Here is a 23,111-nt window from a genome sequence, read left to right on the forward strand (position 1 = left end):
TTTAGGTAAGTATAACCTAGGAATCTTCTAATATAGCGACGACCCGTTAGTCGTGCGTAATAAGAATCTTTATTAGTTAATAATATATTAAGTTATACTATATTTAGTATACTATTAGAGAGATAAGCTAGTAAGAAGCGTAGTACTAAGTAGGTTACTAGTTTAGATCTTATGTAAATTGCTAGTTAGGGATAGGGGCTATAGGGTTAAATCTTATTATCGGTATAGTCTACTTTAAGGTACCTACTAACGAAAGCTAAGCTTTAATTTAATTAACTTAGCTAGAACCTAGATAGTAGACCTAAAGTAGCGGTAGCCTATTATAGACGTAATAAAGGTTAGGAGGGAAATATTTCTAGTCTAGCCCTTTAGTATGCCTTAAAGGCACTACTAGTAATATAAATTAGGCTACTAGGAATAGAGTGCTAAATTAGCCTATTAGGGCAATAATTATTATGTATATCTACTATATATTAATAAGGGAAAAGAAGTAAGCAATAACGATAGTTTATTAGTTAAGAAACGGATAGGGGATAGGAGAACCTTCGACCCTCCGAGGACTATCTAACTACTCTTAGGACTATCTAGGGTCACATAACAAAGTAGGTTATATATTATAAACGCTATATAGATAATATTTTTACTTTTCTACTATTTGCTATATACTAATTTATAAAATTGAAAGGATAAATATTTATTTTATTTATACTATATACCCGTTTAATATATTTACCCACTACCCCACTAAAATATTGCCCCCCTAATCACCTACCTTTTTTATTTTTTGTCCTACACCACGCCTATACACCCCGGGTGGTTTTAATAGAAATTGGCCTAAAACATATAAAAAAGGCTAAATTAAGCCCTAAGCAAAGGTTAGCTATTATCTACCTTATAATAATAGCATTTTATAGTTAAAACTAGCTAATAATTTTAGGCACACCCCTAAGACTATCTATAATACGCTTAAGCGCTTTAAAGAATATAATTCGATTTAGTTACGTCTCCGAACCGGCCGTCCTTTAAAGCTAGACTCTCGAGCTTACTAGTTTTCCTATTTATAAGGGCACCGGTATCCGTTTTAGACTTATAAATAGCTTAGTGCTATAAACGCGGTTATCTATCTTAGTCTATTATATATCGAGTTTCAAAGCAATTTAAATAATTAAAATAGCGGTAGGAAAGCTTTTAATTATAGCTCTTTTCGGACGAGTCTTCCGTGTAATTAAACTTAAAATTTAGAATATAATAGTGCTTCCGTACGGCCTTAGATAGCCTTCGCCGTAATCTTATAAATATAAAGGTCTACGTTAAAGATATTTTATAAATAGTTTAGGCTATAATTTAGCTTAGAGGTTAGATAGACTTATTATTTTAAAAAGGGACGAGGAGTTACTTTTAGGGAGGGGTTATTCTATAAGTCGTATATTATAATATTCGAAAAAGGTCTAATACTAATCTATACTCCGGGATAATATTTTAGTAAGATAACGCGAGAATTTGTCTAGCGTAGGCGACGAAAGTCTAGTTTAAAACGCGGGATATACGTCGAGAGCTAGCCTGTTTACTTGCCTAATTTTAAATCTAATTAAACCGGTATAGCGCTAGTTAAAACTAATGCTTTTTAAGCTCTTTCTAGAGTTTATTAGTAAAGGAAGTAAGGGAGTAGACTAGTATTATAAGACCACGTAGTAGTCTCTAGGTAAGGGTAGGTAAGCGAGGTAAAAGCCTTAGTAATACGTGTAGTACTATATAGTCTATTATAGACTACGATATCGCCTATAGATAGGCGGTTAAGCAATATGTTAAGATTATGTGACTAATAGGTTACATAACCCTAGATAGTCCTAAGAGTAGTTAGATAGTCCTCGAGGGGTCGGAGCTTCTCTCCTCCCCTAGTCCGTCTCTTAGTCAAAAAAAACTATTATTTATTGACCGTTTCTTCCCCTATCAAGACAATGCCCTTAGATAGTATATAGACGGGCATTATCCTAGTCTAGTCTATTATATAAAGAGACTAAACCGCTAGGCCGTAGAACGGACTATCGGAGAAGGTTTAAATATAACTACTAGCCTATTCGGGCCCGGAATATCTATTCGCTATATATCTTAAGGCATATATAGATGTCTTAGGCCGAGTTAACACCCTTAGTTAGGTAGAGGTCCTAACAAGTATTTTAATAAACAACGTATTTCCTAAGCGAGCTCTACACCTAAGCGTTATTCTCGCGTTTTACACAACTCTCCTATTTTAATCCTCTACTATGCCACTAGTTTCTTCTAAATCAGCCCAAAAACGTATAGAACAAGAGGGTAGGATCCTCTTAGCAATTGAAGCTCGAAAAAATGGTAAACAAATGCTCTTTGCGTTAATTAGCACGCGGTTTCGACGTACCCGACCGTACGCTCCGTCGCCGCCTAGTAGGCGTCAAAAGTCGCGAAGAAACCCGCGCTAATAGCTATAAATTAACTATTTAAGAAGAGGAGACGCTTTATAATTAGATTGTTATATTAGATATACGCGGAGTAGCTCCTCGGCCGAATACTATACGAGAGGCGGTCAATTTACTGCTTAAGGGCCGTGGAATTTAACTAGTTAAAATAGTCGGCAATAGCTAGGTCTACAATTATATCTAACGGCATCCCGGCCTATCTACTCGATTCTTACGATCCTACGATTACCGGCGAGCTTAATACGAAGACGTGAAGATAGTCACAACGTGGTTTAACTTCATTTAAAGTACGATTATGAAATACGGTATCCTCGAGGAGGATATCTACAATTTCGACGAGACTAGCTTCGCTCTTAGCCTTATAGCTACTATAAAAGTTATGACGAGGACTTCCTACGGTCGGAGATCTCTTTTATAGCCTGGAAATCGCGAATAGGTAACGACGATTAAAGCAATAGGCGCGTCGGGGTACGCGCTACCGCTATGCGTTATTTTTAAGGGTAAGGTCTTTATAAAGGTATAGTTTAGCGATAAAGACCTACTAGCGAGACCACTAGCGAGTCGATAAAAATAACTTCTTAGAGGCATATAGAACGACCCGAATCAAAGCATTTATAAAGTCTAATATTGTGAATAGCTTCGCTAGCGCTAGTATCAAGCTATTCGACCCGTAGCGCGTTATTTCAAAGCTTAATATTCGTCTACCTACCCCTCTAAGCCTATTAAGCGATAGCAGCGATTTAAGCCGTAATTAAACTCCGAAAACGCCGTATACTATTAAGGAAGCGAAGAGATAGGCATCGTCTATTAAGAAGCTTGCTTCTAATAAGCTAGTACGTCTAGGAGAGGCTCTAGACTAGATAGAGAAAGGCTGCTAGCTCGCTATACATAGCTTCACAATCGCGAGGCAGCAAATTACCGATTTACTCGCCGCTAATACGAAGACAACGCGTAAAAAGCGGCCTATAAAGACTCGAATAGCCAATAATAGTGCTCTATTAGTATTAGAAGCTATAGAGCGCATTAGTGGACTAGAATAGGTAGATAAGGCGGAATTTAACTAGGCTAGCAGCCTATCGCCGACGCCTAATCCGACTAATAAGAGGAGACATAGCGATATAGTCTCTATAAAACGCCTAGATATAAGAGAAATCGGTGCCTAGAGAGGTCTAAATAGCTTCAATTTTAATAAATACAAATTATGGTTAAAAAAATTGAATAATAATAGCAGATGTAATAGGTAGGGTGCGGCGCTCGCTTAGGAAATACGTTACTTAGTAGAAGATTAGGTATTAGATTAAGTAAAGATAGATACGCTAATATTAAGCATAGGAGGACGTTTAAAAGTAGTACGGAAGGCTAAGGGCTTATATATAAAATATTAAGAGGACTTTTATTATACTAGTATTAAGCTTATTCTTATAGACTATTAAATAAAATAGTGCTATTATATATAGTGTAAGTGAAGTGATATATCTATTTTAAGAGGGGACCCGAAAAAGTGGAGTAGGTAAATACTTAATACTAATATCTATACTATTAAGAATATTCTCGCTTAATTTTAAATATAATATATTACCTACTTAGAAAATAAGGCCTTAAGGATATAATATAAAATATTAATCCTAATTAAAATTTATATTACCTATTCGTTACCTTTATAGTATCTATAATACTCCTAGGCCTATTACCTACCCGTATAAGTCGTCTTAGTCTAATTTCTCCTAAGTCTAATAGTACTACTAATATAACTAATCTTAGGATATAAGACTAATATCTCTAAGAGATATATAATAATTATTTAGAAGCTAGGACTATATCTTAATATATATTAAAACGTAACGTATATCCCTACCGAGTCTCGAATAGCTTTAAAAAAATAATTATTCTATTTATTTATAGCCGAAAGAAGCGTTAGTATTGGCTCCTTATCCTCGATAGCTATAGTAGCTACGTTATAGCCGAATTCGGTACTATATACTCTTAAAATAGTATTATACTAATTTATACGTCTTTATATCCGTCTTATATTTTAGAGCTTCTCGATATCGGCTATAGACCTAGCTACGACCCTCTATTTAAACCCTAGACCCTCTAGGGAAATTATATATATATAAACCACACTTAATAGGAAATAATCTACTTATAAATCATAAGTTATACGTTTATATAATATTAAGGGTTCTTAGCGGTTCCCTTAGCGGGCGGAGGGTCTAGGGTCTAGACCCTTTTAAGGGTCGTAGCTAGGTCTAATAGGCTATTTTGCGGCGTTAAAAAAGGTATATACCAGCTTAGTCGATTCGTAAATAAAACTTAGTATTAGTCGAATTCATAAATACGGCTTTCTTATAGCTTATTCTTAAGCCTAAAAGATAGTATTTAAATTATAAAATATTATAAATAGCTTTATAGCTACTAGTCTACTACCTTTTTAACCTAATACGTATAATTTTAAAGCTTAATATCCGATTCTATATACTAAGCCCCCTATTAAGCTATAGTAGCGATTTAAACCTTAATTTTATACTAAATATACTATATATTATAAAGGACGTCCGCCGGTAAGCTTCTTCTATTAATAAATTATAACAAGAGGACCTATCGCGCGTATATAAAGGGTTTAAAAAAGAAGCGTACGAGGAAGTGAATAGCTCACGAAGCTAGAATCTTAGTTTTAGAGGCTATAATTATTATAATTAGGTCTAGAAACAGTCGGTAAAGTTAGCTAAAATAGTGATAGCGGTTTATTAGCAACGCCGAACTAGGCTAATAAGAGGAGACTATAGCTGTAAAACGCCTGGATATAAGAGAACTAGGTGCCTAGTAGGTCTAAATAGCTTTATTTTTAGTTATATAGCGTTATAGTGCTTATTTTTACAATTCAATAGTAGCATTTTTAGTTAGATAGCTAGCTCGCTAGGGAAATACGTTACCTAAATTAACTTATCTACTCTATTAATATATATTAACTCTATATTTTTTTAGCAATATTAATTATATAATCTTATTATAATATAGTTTTATATATAGTACTTTAGTGCTTACTATTCTGCTTTACTATTAATTTAGAGGTAAAATATACTAAAGACTATAATTTTATTTACCTTATTCTTTAGATTTATAGAACTATTCTATAAAGTTATAATCCTATAAATATCTTTTTTTTATAATATATTAGAATATAGTAGGATTTTACTTCGTATCTAGCTATTTGATTAAGCGTTTTATAAGCTAAGATATCTCCTATCCTACTACTCCTCCTAGCGCTCTCTAATCCTTACTTAGATATCTCGCTTAGCGGTTACCATAAGTTAGATTATTAGTTTACCTACGAGGACCCCTAATATAAATTAGCTATTTACCCTACCCTTTCTTAGTAGTAGCGTTAGGCTACTCTTACCTATATATTACTACCTTTAAATAGCTATTACGGGGTCTTATATATATATCTTATAAGGATGGCTACTTAAGTAATAAGTCACCCCTATGTAACTCGCTAGCTCTAAACTATCGTCCTTTAGGTAGATCTTAGCTATTAGACGGTTAGTTAGTTAACTATAGAGCCGACCGATAAATTGAACCTATTAGACTAAGAGGCACCCTTTACCCTATAGGATATAGTTAGGGATAGGCCCTCACTTAAAACTAATACTTAACTAGTGAAAGAACTAGAGGATATAGATAATAAGACTATATACCTAAGGGAGAGCGTATAAAAGATAACGAGCACCTCTAGTAACGAAGGTTCCTATAGAAAATAATCTAATAAGCGAAGGCGAGGATAGCCTTCCTTATAGTACTAGAATCTTAGCCCCTATTACGAGTAACCTTTACCTCTAGATTAGTATATTTATAAAGTAGATGTCTTATACCCTAAGGATTTAGTTAAGGCCCCTATAGTTAAGAATCCTAGATATCTTAATCCCCTTTTTAATAAAAAGGATTCCTAACGACTTTAGCCCTATAATAAAGTCTATTTGTGGAGAAGGCTCTCAGACGCCGAGGCATGTCTTGCTCCAATGTGAGACTTTTGGCGAGCTGAGGAAGCATCTGTTTGACCAGTTGCATCGAGCAATTGGTCCGTTTGATATGTCTAATTACGACAGCATTGTTTCTAACCCGCTGGCAACCCGCTACGTTGCCAAATTCATGCACCAAACCGGTCTTCTTGTCCAGTTTCAACATGCGGATCAGGAAGAATCCGATGATGAAGCTGAAGACCTGAATCTAGAGGTCATGGAGCAGAGTCCCGAAGACGCTGGGCACTACCCAATGCTTGCCAACACCGTCGAGGGTGGAGAGAACCTCGATGAGCTATTCGAATATACGCTGCCTGACTGGGCGCTGAACAACGACAATCAGCAATCGAGGCTGAAGTGAGGATGTCGGAGAACGGGGTTTGATCTTGCAGCAGTACCAATTGGCTGGGATCTTGAGGCGGAGGAGTTTATATATCTTGTGAGATTGTGGACAGGAGAGGTGGACGGTGCATCCACGCATTCATTTTGCATTCATTGCTTATTAGCGTTGAATTTTCATTTGTATTGGGCCTTTCAAAGCATTTGCGGGTTTTATGGGTTTGGCTTACATGTACGGGCTGGTGCTTCCACTCATTGAGAACCAGCCTCATTTTTGTACTAGAGCATGATCAGGCGTACGGACACGAGTTCTTGCTTCAACCGGATAGAAGCGCCTGCATAGCCATTACGATACTAGTTAGGCTCCAACAGGTTAATAGAACTTTGATTGATTGATTGATTGAATAAAGTCTATTTAGGAAGCTTTTCTTTATTATAAATTAAATATAGTTTAAGGCTTCCTAGAATTTCTTAGACTTAGAATATAATAATAGGACTAATAAGGAATATAACTAGTAGATTAACTTTTTAGAGCGCTTATTTACTATAATGAAAGAAGCTAGGAAATTTTTAACTACTAATCTTACTATATTAAGAAAGCTATAGCGATACTACAAAAGACTCTATAAATTATAAAAGCGATAGTATATTAAAAAGATATTAGCCCTTATTTAAGATAATAAAGATCTAGCCAATTTTTATTAATAAGTAGTACAATTTATAAGGATATATAGCTAAAATATCCGACTAAGCTACTTTAAGAGAGAATATATTATTCTAGGAATATATTACTTACATTAATAAAATATAGGGCTAGATAAGACATAAAAAATAGTGAAGGAATACTTAGACTAATTTTTAACTAATAATTTTAGTCCTATATATTATTAAGAAAGAGAGAATACTACTCTTAAGGCTAAGCGTCTAATAACTCTAAGATAGTATAGTAAACTCGTCTTATAGGTTATAATAAACTTCATAATTAAAAGTATACCCCCTAATATAAGCGGAGAGATAGGAATTAGGTAGATACGATAGGTCTAAAGACATATTGCTATTAAGGGTAGTAGTTAAGAGAACAATATTTATCTAAGTTAGCTTATCTAGGGGATAACTCTTAATAGATAGGAAAGAAGTAATAATCGTAATTTATTAATTAGATACCGGATAGGGAAGAAGAGAAGCTTCGAACCTCCGCGGACTATCTAACTACACTTAAGGCTATTAGTGGTTATATAAGTTATATAACCACATAGTTAAAGTGAGCTAACGCAGAGTAGTTAGTTATAATCTCTTATAGGCTTTTTAAAAACTATAAATAAGAAAAGGAAAACGATACTCTATATTAAACTACCTATAGCCTTAGAAAAGCTTATCTAACTTAAAGAAGTATAATAATTAACGCAAGTCTATAAGCGAGTGGCCTAGTTAGAACACCACCTTAAAATACGAGATTAACTTTTAATATCGACAACCACACCTTATTATAGTTAACTACTAAAACTAGTGTCTTAAGGGAGCAATAATAGATAGCTATAAGAGTTTTAATAAAATAAAATTATAATTATCATTATTATATCAAAATACTCTATATTTTTGCGTTTTAACCTAAATATATATATAGCACTTAGCTATAGTATCTTTAAATGATTAGATTAGAGGCTTCTAAAATATAATTAGTTATACTTACCTACCTACTATATATTCTTCGAGTTAGAGTGCTTATTATACTAGAAACGTAGGGGTTATAATTTATAATATATCACCTTTTAAGGTAGTGTTCGCTAGGCTATAAAAAATATTAGAACTATAATAAAATAGGCTATTACGTATCTTTTTATCTAAAAGGGAATATTAAATTACGCGCCGCTAAAGTAATAAAAAATATTTAGCCCTAATAAATGCTACCGCAATTACACTAGGGGCTATTAATATATAGAGAGATAGTAATTTAAACGTATTTACTTATAATACTACTATTAATATTAATAGCTAGGTTATATTAGTCTATATCCTAATAGACCTAGGGGCTAAGGCCGGCTTTATAAGTTAATAGTAGGCTAAATAGTACCTACTAAGTTATAAAGCTATATATCAACCTTATAAGGCTATTAATAAATAATTAGTTATATTTTATAATACTTATTAATTATAGCTAAAATTCGTAGGTAGCGAGAGTATAACATAATAATATACCCTATCTAATAAAATAATCGATCTTTAGAGGTACGATATTACTTTAGGATATAATTAGCTAAAATACGCGGACCTAAATTTCCGATTTTTCGCGTTATATTAGAGATAGATATATTAGTTTAAAAAGGGCCCTATAGGTCTTATAGGTATATATAGGACCTTTAATAATAATACCCTTCTAAATATATTCGCTATTATGGTATGTCCGATCCTTCTAGGCATTAAAGCTAAGTAATATAATTATTTTATATAGTCGTTAATAACAAAAAGATAGATATACTTTAACGTAGAAAATATAAGTATATCATCTTAGAGCTTTAAATATAATTATTATATTTATTTAAAACCTAGTATCTAACCATCACTAACTTGTTATAAGCTAGTAAGCTTTAGGTACTATAAGAATATATTAATAATATATTAGTAAAGTAGTAGATCCGACGACTATCTTAGAGCCCTTTAGGGGTGCCAATTACTTTTATTAAATATAAAGATGGCTATTTTTTTAGCCTACATAGACTAATAATAATTTAACGAACTCACTATTGAAGATCGCTAACCTCTACCCCTTAATTAGCCATATATCATATTATTTATTAATTAAGGCATTAAATTTCACCTAGATCAATTTCTAAGATACCTACTATAATATCTAAATACGCTTTAGGGATAGATAGAAAATAGCGTTCTATACTTAACACGGTTATTTTAAGTATATAGTATTACTTTTAGTCTATTAAAGCCCCTAGAATAATATTTTCGTCTTATATTATTTAGGCCTTATTTAATTTATTAGACTAATTCTATATAGTCTATCCCGATAACATCTTTATTTTTTATTTATATTAGATAGAGGAAAAATAGTATATTGTAAATATTTAAAAGGTACTTCTAAAGCCTAAGAATATCTTAGTTATACGCTAAATATAGTAGTAAAAATATAGTATAAAAGGACTAGTGCTATAAGAGAATAGCCTATCTTAATAAATACATTTAAAGTTTAGTAGTTTATAGGCTACGCTAGGATTTACTATAGTTACTTTTACTCTAGGATTCTTAGCTATTTATATCGCGATTAGCTACTATACTTATAGTCTACTTTAGAAGAATACTAATAATATATATAAATAATTATATTATACCTATAAAACCTACAAAGTATTTATTTAGTAGACTTAAGTATACTTCTAGAAATTACCTTTCGTACTTTAACCCTATAACGTATTCTATAAGCGAGTGGTGTATCTACCTATTTTATCTACTATTATTATTCAATTTTCTTAACCACAACGCTAATGTATTAAAATTGAAGCTATTTAGACCTCTCTAGGCACCTATTTCTCTTATGTCTAGGCGTTTTACAGAGACTATATCGCTATAGGCGTCTCTTATTAGTCGGATGCGGCGTCGGGGATAAGCCGCCGGCTTGCTTATATATAGCTTCTTCTACCTACCCTAGTCTACTAATACGCGTTATTACTTCTTAAACTAGTAGACTACCTTTATGTGCTATTTGTGCCTTTATACGCCGCTTTTTACGAGTCACTTTCGTACTAGCGGTAAGCAATTTATCGATTTACTACCTCGCGATAGTGAAGCCGTGGATAGTAAGCTAATAGCCTCTCTCTATTTAGTCTATCGTATTACCTAGACGTCTAGGATTATCGGTAGCGAGCTTCCTAATAGATAAGGCCTATCTCTTCACTTATTTTACCGTACGCGGCGTTTTTAGAGTAAAATTACGGCTTAAATCGCTACTATTGCTAGTAGGTCGTAGGGGGGCTAATAAGGCGGATATTAAGCTTCGAAATAACATGTTACCGGTCGAATAGAATAATACTAGCGCCGGCGAAGCTATTCACAATTATTTTCGGTTAAAATGCTTTATTTCTTACCGTCCGATATGTCTCTAAAAAGTCTTGTGTTACGGACCTACCAGGCACCAATCGATTATGGGGCCGCAACTTACTGATGGGCCACCGAGAGCCAACCGATCTATCTGTCATCGGATCACGTGCAGTACCTTATACCCTGGACACCCCAGGTATTCAAGGGAAAGAGAAACACAATCATGCTCAGTGAGCGCTCAGTGAGCAAAGGCATGATTGACCCTGAGCGGACCCACCCGGCAGACTTTATCCTGTACATATGTGCCTATATGTGACGGACAGGATCTGCGTGCCAACAGGCCACTTTCGGCCTTCCGTTCGCCGTCTCATTGTATACCGCAATAACCAATGAGACGACCACCACGTGATCATGCAAGTAGTAGAACGGTCGCTAGTCGATGAGTAGATCTTGCCAAGCCCGATCTACCATTCTACTTTCTACTGCTCTACTCCAGAAGGACTCAGGATATATAAGGACACTCATTCATGTATCTAGTTTAGTTCTTCGTGTTCAATCATACATTGTTACTTATGTCTACTGTTTAGAACCTTTGGTGACTCGTGCAACTTGATTATAACTTGACAACACTACGAATAGACCCGTACCCCGGTATAGGTTAGTTCGGCGCTCTATCTGGCATCGCTCCTCGGTACCCTCAAAAGGACTTAGCCCGTATAAGGCCTGCTAGGCGACGGTACGGTTGAGAGACAGATCGTTGACGTTGGAAGCAGAGAAGCATCAGGCAAGTATAACCCAGGAAACTTCTAACATAAGCGACGACCCGTTAGTCGTGCGTAACATCTTGTTTATTAACGCGGACCCGGTTAAGCCTTGCTTACGCCTTAATCGCCTTACTATATGCCCGTTTAAGTACACTAAAATAGCCGGTATCGAGAGGCTATAAAAGGTAAGATAAATACACGGGTATATAAATTAGGATAATATCGTTTTTAGCGCAAAGCTAATTGAATTGAGGCGTAAGATAGCTACTATGTCCGTCGGGTGTTAATAGACAGTATCTTCCCTTTCGCTAGCGAGTCGATAGAATAAATAGCTTTTAAAGCCATTCAAGTCTAATAATATACGTCGTCTATCTATTATCACTAACCACGAATAGCTAATCGTCCGGCAAGGTGGTCTCGCCGGTAAACCATGACTTTATAAAGACCTTGCCTTTAGAAATGACGCATAGCGGCAACGCCTATCCCGGCGTATTTATCGCCTTAATAGTAGTTACCTATTGCCAATTCCTAGGTTGTAAGAGAGCTCGTCGACCGTAGGAAGTCCGAGTCACGACCTTAACAGTAGCGGTAAGGCCGAGGGAGAAGCTAGTCTCGTCAAAATTGTAGATATCTTTATCGGCAATGCCGCATTTCGCGATCGTACTTCTCACGAAGTTAAACTATGTTATAATCATCTTCATGTCCTCGCATTGAGCTCGCCGGTATTCGTAGAACCTTAAGAATCGAGTCGAGAGGTTAGGATGCCGTTAGATAAAGTTATAGACCTATTTCACCCCTACCGTCTCGGTCGGATTAATCCCACGGTCCTCGAGTAGCAAATTAGCCACTTCTCGTACGGTATTCGGCCGGGGGGGGGGGGGGGGCAGCTCCGCGCTTATCTAATAAGATAATCCAATTCTTAAGGGTTTCCTCTTCCAAAAAAGTCAATTTATGGCTGTTGGCGCGGGTTTCTTCGCGACTTTTAACGCCGGACATACGGCGCGTAAGCGTTGTAGCCGATACGTCGAAATCGCGTGCTAATTGACGAATTAAGAGGTTTTTTCATTTGGAGAAGCCTATATAGCTAATAAGATCCTACCCTCTTGCTCTATACGTTTTCGAGTGCTTTGAGAGCGAATTAGTGGCATAGTGGGCGGTTAAATAAGAGAGTAAGAAATATGACGCGTAAATGACGCGGGGTGCACCACTCGCTTACGGAATACGTTACTATAACGTATTTCACATGCGAGTGGCCACCCCAAGCGAGTGGCCACCCCAAAACACCATAGTAAATGCGATAAATTACAACTTTATATCTCAACAACCATGGTTTATAGGTATTTTTCATTTTAGCAGAATGTTTTTTAGTGTAACGGCGTGGCTGATCCACGGGTTCAATTGTGCGTACTGAGTAGTATATGTATCGGTCCCAGGCATGTCAGCCTGACGGCTGACATAGTGGTCTTTTTGGCCTAGTTGGTGAGACGTGTATTGACCTGGGTGCACTCCATTACATTTAGCTGATATCACGCCTCTTTAGGGAGCTTGGAGAATTTCTATGTCTTCATGATAGAGATATATATGTTTGTAGCTCATGGCAGTGTAATTTTCAGTAACTTTTGAAATGATGATAATATGGCTTTATGATTCCCTTGAAATTCAACCATAGTGCTAATGAGACTCATCAATAGCTATTGGTAAATTATTAAATATAATTAAGATGTGGTTGTTGAGATAAAAGTAGAGAATATATCGCATTTACTATGGTGTTTTGGGGTGGCCACTCGCTTGGGGTGGCCACTCGCATGTGAAATACGTTAGTTATTACTTAAGTCTAATATATTATGATTTAGACTTACTAGTAATATAAGCTAGCAATTTCTTAATAAGTAATATTAGTATCTAATTATATATTAGTCTAAGAGAATAGTTAGCCCTAAATTATAATATACGACGTATAACGCCAGTTATAGATTATTTATATATATAGTATAAGGTATATATTACTATAAAAGTAGTAAATCCCCAATATAGTGCTTACTATATAAATATATAATACTTTATTTAACTATAAAGGGCCTAAATAGATATTAGGCCTAGTAGTCTAAATATTTAGTAAAATTGTCAATTCTATAATATAATATAGAGCTATAAAGAAGAACCCTACTAATATACTAAGTAAAGAGTAGATAATATCCCTAAAAATAGCGAATTTATAAAGTATCTAATAATCTAGACCCTATAAGAAAGGGGCTATAGTAGTTATATAGAAGAACGCCCTAATAAAGTTCTATAAATCTAAACCATTATAGCGTAAGGTCTATCATAGGAGAGATCGATCCTATTACCTAACCTATATTAGTATAACGTAATTTATATACGACCCGCTATCATAAGCAAGCCGCTACCCTACCTATATCTATTTATTGTAAATACATATTTTTAACTAAAACGCTATTAGATTCAATAAACTAAAAACGTGTTCTATTAGAATATATAGTCAATTTATGACCCTGAATTCCATATATACTGCACTTCGGTAAGGCTCTCGTATGTGGCTGTAAAGGTGCCGGAGCCGATTCTACCTTATAGGGTATTTACGTTAAAACTGCTTACTCCGGCTATATTTAGTTCAATATAGAGGCCTCTAAAACTAATAGGACCTTTTTAGAAGCTATTTACTTCTAGACCGAGTCCTTTTTCGCTTCTTCGTCTTATTTTTAGCGCGTAATTTGCTTACTTCTTTCTCGAGTAAAGCTACCGATTATATCGTAATTTAGTAGGCCTTTAAAACCTAATTTATCGCGGAGTTAAGGGGGCTTAGTAGGCTTTTTAAGCGCTATTTACGTAAGGCTTTAATTAAGGAAGCTTATTTTTATAATTAGACGTAGTTTAATAGCGTTTTAGCTCTTACTCGCCTCCTTAACTTAGGGGGGGGTATTAGGGTTTAAAGGTAAATATCGAGCTTCGAGATTACTCGATCGGGATTATAAGGTATTGAACCGGTAGCGGCGAAGCTATTCTTAATATTCTCTAATTTAAATACCTCGATCTATGTAGATAGGTAGGCTTTGAGGAAGTCTAGCTTATTAATATAGTTGATTCCGACACGTATTTAAGGTTAGTTAGAAAGGGTAGACTTCTAATAAAATTAGCCTTTAGTAGCTTAAAGAGCTCTTTATTCTATCTACTTCTTTACGTATAAAGAGGAAGTATAGACTTCTAATACTCGATGGCTATAGAAGTTATTTAACCCTAAATTTTAACGAAATTTACGAGAAAAACAAGATTATTATAATTTATATACCTTAGTATCTATCTTACCTTTTATAGCCTCTTAATATTGGTTATTTTATAGTATTAAAGCGGGCTTATAGTCGTCTTATTAAATCGAAAATACGTAGTAGAATTAACTATATCGATAAATTAGACTTCCTTAAAGCCTACTTATCCACGTAAATTAGAGATATTTAAATTAGAGACTATTAAGAATAGCTTCGCCGCTACCGGTTCAATACCTTATAATCCCGATCGAGTAATCTCGAAGCTCGATATTTACCTTTAAACCCTAATACCCCCCCCTAAGTTAAGGAGGCGAGTAAGAGCTAAAACGCTATTAAACTACGTCTAATTATAAAAATAAGCTTCCTTAATTAAAGCCTTACGTAAATAGCGCTTAAAAAGCCTACCAAGCCCCCTTAACTCCGCGATAAATTAGGTTTTAAAGGCCTACTAAATTACGATATAATCGGTAGCTTTACTCGAGAAAGAAGTAAGCAAATTACGCGCTAAAAACGAGAGGAAAAAGCGGAAAAGGACTCGGTCTAGAAGGCAAATAGCTTCCGAAGAAGGCCTCTTAGTTTTATAGGCCTCTATATTAACAATGTAGCCGGAGTAAGCGGTTATAGCATAAATACCCTATAAGGCAGAACCGGCTCCGGCACCTTTACAGCCACATACGAGAGCCGAAGTGCAGTATATATGGAATTCAGGGTCATAAATTGACTATATATCCTAATAGAACTCTTTTTTAGCTTATTGAATTTAGTAGCGTTTTAGTTAAGAAAAATGCATTTAAAATGAATAGATATAGGTAGGGAGGCGGCTCACTTGTGGTGGCGGGTCGCATGTTATAGATATAAGTCTAAAGTATTTACTTACCCGCTATGTGTGTCTACCTTTCCAAAATATATATATCACTGTTATTATATGGCACCACTATGTTATATATTATTCTAATGAATCTAATAAACATACTTAATAATAGCATAATAAAAATTTCGCTTAATATTTTATATAATAGCCCTTAGCCTTCTATACTTCTATACTTGATATTAGCGTATCTATCTCAGTCTAATCTAAAACATTCTGAGCTTCTAAGTATTATTTAAAATAATACTAGTCCACCTCCTTTCTTCGTATACCAATAAGCTCTAGAAAGAGCTTAATAAGTTTTAGTTTTAAGTAGCGCTGTATCGGGTTAATTATATTTAAATTAGTTAGGTAAGTAGGCTAGTTCTCGACTTATACACCCCGCGTTTTAATCACTATTTTATTATATCCGCTAGGTAAATTTTGAGTTATCTTATAAAAATACTATCCTAAAGATATAAAGTAGTATTAGACTTTTTTCGAGCGTCGAACTATATAACTATAACTTCATAGTATAACCCCTTCCTAAAGGTTAGTCCTTATTTCATTCTACAATAATTAAGTCTATCTAACCTTTAAGCTAGATCAGACCTTGACATTTCCCACGGGACTCCCACCATGGGACTGGCGGGACTAGACCGCCGTGGGAGTAAAATACTAAAAAATACGTATGTTTAGCGACTGTTTTTACTACCTTAAACTAAGTAATTTTATATAAAATAAAGTAATATCTATATAGTATAGCGATATATATATTTATCTTATACTATTAAGGTAGAATATAGTATTTTTTTTTAAAAATATGTGATTTATACATAAAGTTACTAGTACTAACCTCTATAATTCAAATATATATATCGGAACAACCTACTACTAATTGGAACTTTTAAAACTTAATACAGATGGGAAATCTTTTTACTCCCATGGACGCCGATAGGAAGTCCCATGGCGGGACTAAAGAAATATTCTAGTCCCATGGGAAATGTCAAGGTCTAAGCTAGATTCTAGTCTAAACTATTTATAAAATATCTTTAATGTGAACCTTTATATCCACGAGATTGCGGTAAAGGCCCTTTAAAATCGTACGGAAGTACTATTATAGTCTAAATATCGAGGTTTATTATACTAAACACTCCTCTAAAAATATATTTTATTTAAGTGATTTAAGTGCCGTTTCGTTAACCAGACTTATTTTAAATCTCGCTATATAGTAGACTAAGATAGGTAACTAGGTATCGTAGTACTAAGCTATTTATAAAATTAAAATAGGGTCCGGCACGCTTATAGATAGTGAAACTAGTAAACTCGAGAGTCTAGCTTCGAAGGACGGCCGATTTAGGAAAGGAACTAAGTCGAATTATATTATTCAGAGCGCTTAGGCCAATTATAGATAGACTTATAGGTATAGCTAAATTTATTAGCTAGTCTTAACTACGAAACACTATTTTTATGGGCATAGATAATAGCTAACCTTTACTCATAGTTTAATTTAGCATTTATTTCTATGTTTCAGGATAGTTTCTACTATAATCGGATACGTAGGAGTAGTATATGAAGAAAATTAAAATGATAGGTGGTTAGGTTTGGGGGGGGAGTTTAAACGGGTATGTTACTAGGAAATATATATGTATTCTAAATCATAATAATAGTCTATCCTAGCTTCCTTACTAAGTATTTGTATTAATATTTAAGTTACGAATTCTCATGCCTAGCAAAAACCGTATTTCTGAAAGTTCCTCCACGCCTTGTCGAGAAAAGCATTACTCTGAATCTTCCGAGATATCTTGGTACATTCTTCGGTATTATCACCTGAGTGATCCGGTTTATCACCAATGCTGGACGTTGATCTAAAAAAGCCAAATCCGCTCCGCATAGCGACATGCTCATGATAGGGCTTCCAAGAACCCCCTGGCAAAGATCAGATTTATTTACTCCAAAGAGTGACAAGCAGTCTACGGATAAAGAATTATGATAGACAAGAAGCAAGCGTTAACAACAGCAATGGAAAGGCAAGTGCTCCACTGCATGTTGGAAATCATGATAGGTATGAACATCACGATTAAGAAGTTCAATAAGCAGTTCGAGCATGTCTGCGCACACTCGTCTTGATAGGGTCTTAGCCCGGTTGAGCCACGGCAAAGGAAGCCAGGTGGCCCCAAAACTAACAATATATGTGGAGGGACCCATAGCGGCACCTTTAGCAGGTCCTTTTTGTTTGGGGCATAGATACGCAAAGATGATCACCATCGAAAACATCAGACCAAAGGTACCGTATAGGAAGAGCTTACGATTAACTCCCTTAATCAGAAACTAATAAACTATAGCAAACATGGCATAGACAACTATATTGATACCACCAAAATTATACGAGGTTGCCAGCGTAGCAAGTAACTTGGATAATCACGAGAATCATAAAAATAGCACCGCTGATGAATCCCTTGCGACAAGCCAATCATCTCAGACGAGCATCAATATGGCCTCGAAAGGGCAACCTTAACATCAATCAGAGACCACGAACCTTTGGAACGACGTACCAATTCCATACGGTGCTGTGCCTGTTCCTTGCTGGGTTGAATTGCCAACGGGGAAGGACATCGGTGAAGTTTGGCGGATAATACTACTCATGTCACCTTCTGTATGACTGTTAGCGAGAAATTTGATTCCGAGATGAACTGATTATAGCCGAAGAGCAGTAATCCCATTGTCGCAGTCATGGATAGACTCCTATAGACGTCTCCCGACAATGCACATCAGACTAGCATTTCCCACTCCATGCCCAAGACGAGAGAGAGGTAGTAAATGCTAGTAGAAAATGAGCGTCAGGTACAGAGGGGAAGTCCTTCAATGTCACTTGTAGAGAGGGTGCAGAGGGCTTTGGCTAGTGGCTAATGCAGAAACGTGTCCTTTGTTTCTCTCCGAGACCAAACGACGGTGTGCTTTGGATATAGTTGCATTGGCTTCAAAGGCAAGAAGTAAAAATCACTTTTTATAGCAAGAATATCCTGTGTCCTGGAGACGACAGGTGTTGGACTTCTAAGCCAGGCCTGAGTGTGCTTATGGCAACTTGATATTGAAGGAGACGTGCAAAATAACGGTCAGACAAGGCGAGTTTCAACTATGATACCCGCGGGAATCTGCATATGGTAACAGTCCCACAAACGTCGCCTCCCAAGCCGAAGGGAATATTCCTCTCATCAAGGGTATTGGTATTCCACAGCATGCCCGGTTATACATAGAGCTATGTACCGGCAAAATCCAAACTCCGCCAACTCCATAGGAAAGTAGAACATCCTGGAATTAAGCCAGGGGAAACAAAGTGCATCCAAGCCCTGTACATAAAGAATGAAAATTCCGAAGTCCACGAAATGAGGCTTAGGCCTCGTCTCCCCTTTAGATACTGACGTCCTACCAACCCAAACTCGGCTCCGTCTCTAAGAAGCAATGAAGGGCCGATAGATCTTGTATTGCCAGCGAAACAACAGATAGGACAAGCTAGGACCGAAAGACTCGCGGATGAGCCACTGAAACTACGTTTGGATAGTCACACCTTTGCGGCCCATCGATTCTTCTAGATGGAAACCGAAGACAAACCGGTAGAGGTCGCGAAGCCAGGAGTACTGGCCACCTTGCAGCATCGCCTGACAAGCATGCGCGACATCGATGGCACCTGCCCGAGCCTGTATGCCGACGTTTCGGAATGCCGGGTCAAATGACACGACCTTTCTATAGTTTTTCAGCAACGAGGTTTGCCAGGCTGCAGAGCCAAAGGCATCAGAGGGAAGCGATTTCACGAATGAGGACAGACTCTGGGTACTGCCTCGCTGATATCCACTGTCGATAGCAGCTCTGGTGATTAGAATTTTCAACCGCGTGAGGTTGGGGTCCTCTGAGACGGTGGTCACAGTGTTGACCGAGGAAGCCGTATGTCCCGATGACCGTGACTTTTCCGAGATACTCGATGCATTAGATGACCACTTGGTGTGGGGGTCGTGAGTATTACCGTATCCTAGAACGAGAATATTGGGGATCGGTGCCTCGTCGGGGGAGATGGTTGCATCCTCAAAGATGGTTGTCGGGGTTTCAGGGTTGCCGAGTTGGTTAAGTGGGTCATCCCCAAAATCAATCTCCGACTGTTGAGACGCTTGATGGAATGCTTGTGAGAAAGTAGTTTGACTGGGCCGTGGTGTCCCCCGATCAGAATTGCGCAAGTTGTGCAACGTCCAACCCTCGCGGAAGATGTCGCAAAGCTCCCAGCACGCCTGGACCGCTGACCCCAGCAGCTCTTCATCCAGTGGCTTATCTTCTCTCTTGCTTTGGCGAATGCTAAACAGCATCTCAGCTAATGTCCAGCAAGCACTCAGCAAAGAGTCAGTTTCCGTCATACGGGTCCGTTGCTTCATAAGTCGATGGCATAATGTAATATAGAAATCCAAAGTTCTCTCACGGAAAGCATCTGGGAGATTTCGATCGTGGGTGTTGTACAGGTGATTATTCAGTTCAAAGCTGACTCGTAAGACTGAGTCAGATACGTCAGCGTCCCGGGTTCGGGCTTCAAATAATGCTTGGCAGAAATCTCGACAGAGATCCAGAGTAGGATGAATTTGGGATGCATAGTCGTCGTCTTGCGTGTCATAGAGTTTCTGGCAAAGTCTCCAACATGACCTCCAGGCATCCTCCTGCATATCATCGCTGTAGGATTTCAAGAGACGTTCGCGATGGATATAACTGAGATTAGCCAGTGTATTACATAGTGTCCAACATTCAGCGAGAGCATCTCTCAGAGCATTGATTTCGGCCTCTTTGCTGGTTAGTCCTGCAGCGAAGTCAGTACCTTGCGTCGTCTGGGGTAGTATGAAATTTATCATTGTCTTTGTACCTTCCGGGATATCTTATCAAATGTCAGCCAAATGCCTATTGAGGAGAAATATTGAAGAGGTAGGGTACAATACCTTCTAAACTGCTTGAACGAGTACGTCGATCAAATTCATCAAACTCATGTCTCGTCTGTGCACGGGGTGTTGCTCGCTCAGAGCAATCGATTGTTGGGTCGACGGTAGTTGTCAATGGAGGGGGTGAGATTGGACTGTTGCCCTGTATAGATCGGGCTATTAGCAACTTACACAATGAGGCTCTGGGACTAAATCACTTTTTTGGTCCTTGTTGGTACACTTATTAAAACATTATGTTCATCTGAGCCGGATGATGATTGCGACTCGTCAGGACCTTCGAGCGTGGGTTGCATTGATGCCTTTGCGTAGGTTCACTGTTAGCCAACATATCAAAACGGTACGTTATAGGCTGCGTAGCCTATGATGGAATTCCTACAAAGTCTCCGAACCCAGGTGGAGCATGTATGACTGATTGTGGGGGTTCGTCCTCATCCGATCTTGTGCTGAGGCCGTGATTTGTATACCCGGTTTGGACCTGTTCAAGTATGAGAAAAGAGCCCACCCCAGGCAGTCGTTTCCAATCTGCTGCCGCTGGTACATACTGTGAGCCCAGACTGAGGGGATGTCTCCGATCCACGTATTGGTATTGCAGGGCTACCTCCAGTTGTTTTGTCCTCATTGGGAGCAGAGGCCCCTGATAAGATGTCTCGGTGTATCAGATCGGGCGAGGAGTGGGAACTCTCAGTGCCTTCGAAGGAAACGCCATCGATAGACCTGTTCACACATCAGTGCCCTGCAGTCTCTACGCAAACATTGACCTTACATAGGGGCCGACGTTGGAGAGTAGTAGGCCGGGCTTGCAGCGTCGCGATAGGGTAGGACAGATAGCGGCGACCTGACGGCCATCATGGCCAAGAGTATGAACAGTTGGTTCGAAAAGAATCCTCGGGGAACAATGAAAGAAGAGGGGAGGAGCTGAGCCTGGTTATCGCTTACCTGGTACTATATACACGTGATGGACTTCAAGGAGCTCAGATGAAGTGCTGTGTATTCTATGCGGGTTTCACCCCATTGCCAATACGAGAACAATGATATTGAATACAGTATAACCAATTGTATCAATACACTGTGGCTCTCAATTGGCCGTAAAATGTGGTAAGCGCTTTTGTCCTCTATGGAGTATAGTCGGATGCAGCCCCGCGTGATATGAGTGGCCGGTGGAGGTCCTGATGCATGTTCATCACGGCGCCTAACTGTCGGTTATCGGTTGGGAATATACGGCAAAAACCGTGATTGGTTGACCTGGGCTCAAAGTATACGCGCTCTTGGCTTGTAAATATAAGGGAGCTGTGAGCTCTAGCTGTCACCTTTAACAGTTGGAATCTCCCCGATAGTTCAACTCTTATTGAGTGTACAGATGGAAGACATCCCCCATTCTTTATAGCCAAAGACCATGATGCATTATCTCTCTCTCCCGGACTGGAAGTATATTGATTATACTCGTACCCTAGGTCAGACTACAGACTGCAACTCGCTGAGCTGTAAGCTTCATTGAAGATAACGACAAATTAAAACGCAAATGCCTTCCTTTACGCCATATCCCACTGTGTAGTGTGCAACGCCACCCTAAATGCAAAAACCAGAAGAATCAACAGCGGGGGACTTCTCTCATCCCCGGGGCTTGGTCCACTCATATCCAAAACCACCTCACTGGACATGGCACATTCTCGAATTGGTAATGGTCAATGGTGAAAACTGACTGAGATCGAGAGCCACTATCAAGCTCGCACGCTTTGTGAATGACCATTGTCAAACTGCGCTCACTTTCTTCTGACCGAGGAAAAGCACAGTGGTGGATGGTGGGAGGTTTAATGGTCGAGCAGAAAGGAGAGACGTGACGATTGTGCATTCTTTGGCGGGGAAGTTTCGGCATGAGGACGACAGGTTGAAGTCTCGACTGGTGAACTAATTGGCTTTATACTTGAGCCTTGGAGCGGTCCTTCTCGGCGGAGTTGTAACTGTGCATAATGAGTAACACTTTCCAACTGAAGACATGGATTTCCCTCTTTTGACGCACCGAAGGAGCTTCTCGATCAGATCCACGTGAGTCATGATCATTCGTCGGCAGCAGTACCTTTTACAGCCAAGTTGGTCCATAGCGTCACTACAAACCCGGATTATCAGCTAGAAACAACCGAAACAAAATGAGACTGGCTTACCCATCGGGAACACCATCGTCCAGGAGCTGCAAGTAACGCTCCCAAAGGTCACCAACAACCTACAATGACAGTTCAGTAAATGATAATACGCGGATTTAATGAGGGTTGTCTACCTTTCCGCAGGAGAAACAGCGAACAGGGATAATCATTTCGGCGATTCAAGGTGAGAGATGGGCGAAGTCAGTCAAAAAGAATGATGTCGCTGTGAACCAGACTTTTTTCCCGGAAGATC

The 23,111-nt window shown here is 37.8% G+C and overlaps 2 protein-coding genes across 2 annotated transcripts; both read right to left on the bottom strand.

Moving 5' to 3' along the window:
• Positions 1–19,298: 19,298 nt before the first annotated feature.
• Positions 19,299–21,569, bottom strand: N7446_008678 (uncharacterized protein; the record flags this gene model as incomplete). The annotated part of the gene is made up of 7 exons (XM_058517423.1): positions 19,299–20,584; positions 20,648–20,659; positions 20,721–20,862; positions 20,918–21,019; positions 21,097–21,195; positions 21,263–21,434; positions 21,484–21,569. 7 exons carry the CDS (start codon positions 21,567–21,569, stop codon positions 19,299–19,301), a joined length of 1,899 nt encoding a protein of 632 aa, XP_058371069.1.
• Positions 21,570–22,131: 562 nt separating this feature from the next.
• On the bottom strand, positions 22,132–23,092 carry N7446_008679 (DNA-directed RNA polymerase core subunit RPB10). Its single transcript, XM_058517424.1, has 4 exons — positions 22,993–23,092; positions 22,880–22,938; positions 22,738–22,824; positions 22,132–22,678 (listed from the first exon to the last, which is right to left on the bottom strand). Exons 1-4 carry the CDS (start codon positions 23,026–23,028, stop codon positions 22,636–22,638), a joined length of 225 nt encoding a protein of 74 aa, XP_058371070.1. The 5' UTR covers positions 23,029–23,092; the 3' UTR covers positions 22,132–22,635.
• Between the last annotated feature and the right edge of the window lie 19 nt (positions 23,093–23,111).

The sequence above is a fragment of the Penicillium canescens genome (genome assembly GCF_028828765.1).
Source record: "Penicillium canescens strain IBT 15451 chromosome Unknown utg000005l_segment0_segment0, whole genome shotgun sequence".
Taxonomy (NCBI): Eukaryota; Fungi; Ascomycota; class Eurotiomycetes; order Eurotiales; family Aspergillaceae; genus Penicillium; species Penicillium canescens.

What these genes read in the sequence shown, in the direction of transcription:
- N7446_008679 (XM_058517424.1), bottom strand. Translation starts at nt 23,028, where the DNA reads ATGATTATCCCTGTTCGCTGTTTCTCCTGCGGAAAG. An exon ending in GACGATGGTGTTCCCGATGG is followed by an intron (nt 22,825 to 22,879) that starts GTAAGCCAGTCT and finishes CCGGGTTTGTAG; the next exon opens with TGACGCTATGGACCAACTTG. An exon ending in CTGATCGAGAAGCTCCTTCG is followed by an intron (nt 22,679 to 22,737) that starts GTGCGTCAAAAG and finishes CATTATGCACAG; the next exon opens with TTACAACTCCGCCGAGAAGG.